Source organism: Nerophis ophidion, linkage group LG10 (genome assembly GCF_033978795.1).
Source record: "Nerophis ophidion isolate RoL-2023_Sa linkage group LG10, RoL_Noph_v1.0, whole genome shotgun sequence".
In the NCBI taxonomy this organism is placed as follows: Eukaryota; Metazoa; Chordata; class Actinopteri; order Syngnathiformes; family Syngnathidae; genus Nerophis; species Nerophis ophidion.
In genome coordinates, this window is record NC_084620.1 from 34,298,813 (window position 1) to 34,305,879 (window position 7,067).

Consider the following 7,067-nt stretch of genomic DNA (forward strand, 5'->3'; position numbering starts at 1 on the left):
ATTTATTTACTAGCAAGCTGGTCTCGCTTTGCTCGACATTTTTAATTCTAAGAGAGATAAAACTCAAATGGAATTTGAAAATCCAAGAAAATATTTTAACTACTTGCTCTTCACTTGTTTAAATAAATTCATTTTTTTTTTTTTACTTTGCTTCTTATAACTTTCAGAAAGACAATTTTAGAGAAAAAAATGCAACCTTAAAAATGATTTTAGGATTTTTAAACACATATACCTTTTTACCTTTTAAATTCCTTCCTCTTCTTTCCTGACAATTTAAATCAATGTTGAAGTATTTTTTTTTTTATTGTAAAGAATAATAAATACATTTTAATTTAATTTTCCATTTTAGCTTCTGTTTTTTTGACAAAGAATATTTGTGAAATATTTCTTCAAATGTATGATTAAAATAAAATAAAAATATTTGGGCAAATCTAGAAAATTTGTAGAATCAAATTTAAATCCTATTTCAAAGTCTTTTTATTTTATTTTTTTATTTTTGATCTGGAAAATCTAGAAGAAATGATTTGTCTTTGTTAGAAATATAGCTTGGTCCAATTTGTTATATATTATAACAAAGTGCAGATTAGATTTTAACCTATTTAAAACATGTCATCAAAATTCTAAAATTAATCTTAATCAGGAAAAATTACTAATGATGTTCCATAAATTATTTTTTTAATTTTTTCAAAAAGATTCGAATTAGCTAGTTTTTCTCTTCATTTTTTTCGGTTGAATTTTGAATTTTAAAGAGTCTAAATTTAAGATAAACTAGGTTTCAAAATTAAATTTTAATTTTGTTCGTTTTTTCTCCTCTTTTAAACCGTTCAATTAAGTGTTTTTTTCATCATTTATTCTCTACAAAAAACCTTCCGTAAAAGGAAAAAAAATGAACGACGAAATGACGGACAGAAATACCCTTTTTTTTCATATATAGATTTATTTATTAAAGGTAAATTAAGCAAATTGGCTATTTCTGGCAATTTATTTAAGTGGGTATCAAACTGGTAGCCCTTCACATTAATCAGTACCCAAGAAGTAGCTCTTGGTTTCAAAAAGGTTGGTGACCCCTGGTCTATACAAAGTATTTCAATGGTTAGAATCTGCACTTTTGCATGATATGTTACTATGGTCATGTAATTAGTTACTATGGTAATCTAAAAATTAGTTACTATGGTAATCTCAGTCACAGCAGCTCAAACCAGGCTACAAGCAGTGTGGGTGGTGAGTGTTTCCACAGAGTTTTTCAAGAGCGAGCCTGAAATGTGGGTGTTAGGGACAGACGCAAAGGAGATTTTTACAACAAAATTCTAAAGCTTAATGTCATATCACATGTATCAGAGTGTAGGTTGTTTTTTTTGTTTTTTTTACCCTTCGCGTTCATATTTTGCCGTGTTTGTTGCATTTTGCTGGATTGTAAAATATGTCGATCGAGAGGGGGTTGTGACGTTCATGTGTTGTCAATATTCAGTGTTTTATCGTTCATAGTAATATTGTAAATCCCACATTCTTTCTTTTCATTTATATTCCGGGTGTCTGCATCCATCCATCCATCCATCCATCCATTTTCTACCGCTTATTCCCTTTCGGGGTCGCGGGGGGCGCTGGCGCCTATCTCAGCTACAATCGGGCGGAAGGCGGGGTACACCCTGGACAAGTCGCCACCTCATCGCAGGGCCAACACAGATAGACAGACAACATTCAAACTCACATTCACACACTAGGGCCAATTTAGTGTTGCCAATCAACCTATCCCCAGGTGCATGTCTTTGGAAGTGGGAAGAAGCCGGAGTACCCGGAGGGAACCCACGCATTCACGGGGAGAACATGCAAACTCCACAGTAAAAAAAAAATTTTAGCAAACAATCAGACATTATTGGGAGGTTTTGTATTAGTGTTCCTAAAAACAGACATACCGGCCCCCAGACACCTTTTTTCTCTAAATGTGGCCCCCCTGCTTCAAAGTAATTGCCCAGGCCTTATGTAGGTTACACCTCTCGCCAGTAGGGGCCGCAACTAAGGGACAGCGGAGTTCTTACTCCAACAGGCTCCTCCAGCTTTGTTCCCACCAGTGACATACTGTCAGGGGAGGCAAATGAGGCAGTACCTCACCTGCCACCAGGTGGCTTAACCATGAGATGTTCCAAAAGGAAGTAATACAATAAAATACGTTTTAATATTTCTCTTTTGGTTTATGCTTTCTATGTGATTTTGGTGTGGTTCCTGTATATTTTGACCATTTTCATGGTCAAAATCGTGGAAATTCCATCTTTCCTGATCAAAACAATGCAGCAGATGCGAAGTGAGGCAGACACGGGCGGTGCCTCCACGGCTACACACAGTGTGTATTGGGCGTGCGTGCGAGGGGGCGCATGCTTGTTGCAAAGTGGAAAAGGCAGGTCTTGAGGCAGCAAATACCTCTGCCTCAAGGTAGGGGGCGATATATTGTCAACTTGCAGTTCGATGCCTCCGCCGTACTCTGACTCGCCACACTGGGAGAAGTGGGGTCCCTCAAGCTAGCAGACACTGGTCTCTCTAGCGGAAGCCAGCATTTTTTTCTTTTCTTTTTTTAACTGTATTTATAGCAAACATGGCATTTGTATTAGAGTAAGCCAGCGTTTGTGGGTGTCTTTTGTCAAATGGAAAAATATTGTTTAATTTCTTGGAATGAAATTGAATTAAATGAATGTTTCTGCCAATATGGAGGATTATATACTGTATCCAAGATTAAATACTTCTCTAAACTGGACTTTAAGACAAAATGAATGCGATCATACAAAGTATGTTTTCATGGAGGATAGCTATTGCTGCTTCAGATACAAATACAGAAAGGTAAGATACACTCACAATACTTGATTTATTTTGTTAAAAGAGAATGGGACCAAAAAATATTTAATAACAACTTTATCAAATACTTTTTGGACCCATTTATCATATCATAATATCATTATGATAACGTTTTTATGAAAGCGACCTCTGTAACTCTAATGTCCAACCTAAATCAATAAGGACTAGAGCTGCACATATGAGTTTAAGTAAAAAAAAAAAAAAAGTATGTATGCCTCACCTGGTGTTTAGTTCACCGCACGTCACTGGTTCCCACAGTGTTCAATTCAAGAACTCCTTCATTCCGCACTCCATCCAGCTGTATAATCATTCGCCATACAGCAATAGATGACATCTGTCTATTACCTGACACCTGTCACATATACAGCTGTCACATATACTGTAGTATTACATCCATCCATGTTCTACCGCTTATTCCCTTTGGGGTCGCGGAGGGCGCTGGTGCCTATCTCAGCTACAATCGGCCGGAAGGCGGAGGGCACTCTGGACAAGTCACCACCTCATCGCAGGGCCAACACAGATAGACAACATTCACACTCACATTCACACACTAGGGCCCATTTAGTGTTGCCAATCAACCTATCCCCAGGTGCATGTCTTTGGAAGTGGGAGGAAGCCGGAGTACCCGGAGGGAACCCACCCAGTCACGGGAAGGACATGCAAACTCCACACAGAAAGATTTAACCCAGGACTACTCAGGACCTTCGTATTGTGAGGCAGACGCACTAACCCCTCTTCCACCGTGAAGCCCGTACTGTAATATAGTACATGGTAATTGTTATATACTGTTCATTTATTGTGTAAATATTACGTACATATGTTACATTTTACATCGCCATTTATACCTGCATTGTCCTTTCCATCCTTACACTTTCCATCATTGTAACTGAGCTACTGTGTGGAACAATTTCCCTTGTGGATCATTAAAGATTGTCTAAGTCTAAGTCCATGACTTCGGGGTGTCATTAGGAGTGAAAGATGAGTTTGCTTTGGTAGCAGCTAGGCTGCCATTGTGTGTTTAATGGTGACTAAGTAACTCCACTGAATTTTGCCCCTTTCAACTTTAGATCTGAAGCCAATGACCTGGCGCTCCGCCTCGCCCGCCAGTACGCGGCCAGCCAAGATATCATCACCTTGGACAAGTGAGCGCCTTTTGGTGGACATATGTAAGCGAAGTCGTGGCGTCGCTCATGATTCTGTTTGCAGCGCCTATCACGGTCATGTGACGTCGCTCATTGAAATCAGCCCCTACAAGTTCCACCATCTGTCCGACGGGCCCCTCAGTCCATTTGTGCACGTGGTGAGTGGCTCACTCCATTAAAACGCCATGATTCAGCATGGTCCGCTTAATGTTGACACCCGTGTGTGCATCAGGACGGGAAAACGTGCAGACAGATGCACGGTGGGAAATGTAGACCTCCCAAAAGTGGGTCACCTCAAATAAACACCTCATTAAGGGGGAAAATATTACATGTAAATTATATTACATAATTGCTAAATGAACACAATCCCTGACCAACTTGGAGAAAAATAATTTAGTTTTTCACTGGTTTATCATAGTACATTAACATTTTAAAGGCCTACTGAAATGAGATTTTCTTATTTAAACGGGGATAGCAGGTCCATTCTATGTGTCATACTTGATCATTTCGCGATATTGCCATATTTTTGCTGAAAGGATTTAGTAGAGAACATTCACGATAAAGTTCGCAACTTTCGGTGCTAAGAAAAAAGCCCTGCCTCTACCGGAAGTCGCAGACGATGACGTCACGTTTCATGGCTCCTCACATATTCACATTGATTTTAATGGGAGCCTCCAACAAAAAGAGCTATTCGGACCGAGAAAATGACAATTTCCCCATTAATTTGAGCAAGGATGAAAGATTCGTGTTTGAGGATATTGATAGCAACGGACTAGAAAAAAAAAAAAAAAAAACGCGATTGAATTGGAACGGATTCCGATGTTTTTAGAGACATTTACAAGGATAATTCTGGGAAATCCCTTATCTTTCTATTGTGTTGCTAGTGTTTTAGTGAGTTTAATAGTACCTGATAGTCGGAGGTGTACATCCACGGGTGTCTTGACGCCAATGTCTCAGGGGAGTCGACGGCAGCTTTATGGACGGCACAAGCTCAGCTTTTCTCCGGTAAGAAGCGACTTTTTACCACAATTTTCTCACCGAAACCTGCTTCTTGACATTCCGTCGTGATTCATGTCTGCTTGACCGTGCTCTGATCCATAGTAAAGTTTCACCTCCGTGAATTTTAAACAAGGAACCACCATGTGTTTGTGTGGCTAAAGGCTAAAGCTTCCCAACTCCATCTTTCTACTGTGACTTCTCCAATATTAATTGAACAAATTGCAAAAGATTCAGCAACACAGATCTCCAAAATACTGTGTAATTATCCCGTTAAAGCAGACAACTTTTAGCTGTGTGTGTGTGCGTAGCGCTCATACTTCCTAAAAACGCGTGACGTCTTGCGTACACGTCATCATTACGCAACGTTTTCAAGACGAAACTCTCGGTAAATTTAAAATTGTAACTTAGTAAACTAAAAAGGCCGTATTGGCATGTGTTGCAATGTTAATAATTCATCATTGATATATGAACTATTAGACTGCGTGGTGGGTAGTAGTGGGTTTCAGTAGGCCTTTAAAATTCGCATTAATGATCACATTACGATGGAGTACTTACCAACTTTAGCCTCGGCACAGAAATCAGAACCTGTCTCGGTAAACCATGATATAAAACCTTAACTCTTCCGACTGGAGCTTTCCTAAGTTACCGCTTGACTGCATATCTGTAAAAAGGTTCATACGCTGTTATTTTGCAGTGTTTCTTCCTCAGGCCTCGAGCCCAGATGTGTACCGAGGCAAGTACAGAAGAGACCACCCTGATCCTGCAACGGCGTACGCAGACGAGGTCCGAGACATCGTAGAGCAAGTGCAGAACAAAGGAGGCAAGGTGCTGTGGTTCATTCTTTTATTGTAACTCCACAAAGGGATTTTGCGTGTATACAAATGATGCTCAGTCTTGATTACCATTCTTTTGCAGGTAGCCGCTTTTATTGCGGAGTCACTGCAGAGTTGTGGCGGACAGGTCATTCCCCCCGCAGGCTACTTCCAGCAGGTGGCGCAGTACGTACTCCTAGAGACACTTTCACCTTCCAAGCATCTTTTGGTGTGCTCATACCTCTCTCTGCAGGCATGTGCGCAAAGCAGGAGGACTTTTTATTGCAGACGAAGTCCAAGTGGGCTTCGGACGGGTGGGTACCCACTTTTGGGCCTTCCAACTCCAGGGCGATGACTTTGTGCCCGACATCGTTACAATGGGCAAACCAATAGGGAACGGACACCCGATGTCATGTGTGGTCACAAGCAGGAAGGTGGCTGAGGCCTTCATGTCGTCAAAGATGGAGTACTTTAATACAGTAAGAGTGTATTATCATTATTGAGCAATAAATAACCTGTATCATACTCAATAATATCCACAATCATAACATCTGTTATTAGATCTGCAATACATTGTATTAGGGCTTAACGGTGAAAGAGGGGTTAGTGCGTCTGCCTCACAATACAAAGTTCCTGAGTAGTAAGGGTTCAATCCCGGGCTCGGGATCGTTCTGTGTGGAGTTTGCATGTCCTCCCCGTGAATGCGTGGGTTCCCTCCGGGTACTCCGGCTTCCTCCCACCTCCAAAGACATGCACCTGGGGATAGGTTGATTGGCAACACTAAATGGGCCCTAGTGTGTGATTGTGAGTGTGAATGTTGTCTGTCTATCCGTGTTGGCCCCGCGATAAGGTGGCGACTTGTCCAGGGTGTACACCACCTTCTGCCCGATTGTAGCTGGGATAGGCACCAGCGCCGCCCGCGAACCCAGGGGGAATAAGCGGTAGAAAATGGATGGACGGATGGATACATTGTATAAAATAATTGAATTTCGTCCGAATCACCAAGTTTGTTTATTGTTGTTGTTGAAACAATGATTAATATATTAGTAGTATTCTACATTACTGTATTGTATTACTAGTATTAAGTGTTTGCAACAAATATTATGAAATAATTATTTTTAATCAAAATAACTGAAATTACATTAGGTATGTGTATTATGATTTATTACTAGTGACGGCTAATCATTGTAGTTATGTAGTTATGATTCCTGGGGTATTAGTATTGTGTATGCTATGTTTACTATTGAGAGATTTCCTTTCATATTTTATA

General features: G+C 40.2%; 1 protein-coding gene across 1 annotated transcript in view; it reads left to right on the forward strand.

Annotated features, from left to right (window-relative positions):
* etnppl (ethanolamine-phosphate phospho-lyase) overlaps positions 1 to 7,067 on the forward strand; it is a 31,987-nt gene that overhangs the window by 18,185 nt on the left and 6,735 nt on the right. The window contains exons 4-8 of the mRNA XM_061913556.1: positions 3,912 to 3,986; positions 4,051 to 4,144; positions 5,694 to 5,810; positions 5,901 to 5,983; positions 6,051 to 6,276. Of these exons, the coding sequence (XP_061769540.1) occupies positions 3,912 to 3,986; positions 4,051 to 4,144; positions 5,694 to 5,810; positions 5,901 to 5,983; positions 6,051 to 6,276 (595 nt within the window). The remainder of the gene's footprint in view (positions 1 to 3,911; positions 3,987 to 4,050; positions 4,145 to 5,693; positions 5,811 to 5,900; positions 5,984 to 6,050; positions 6,277 to 7,067) is intronic.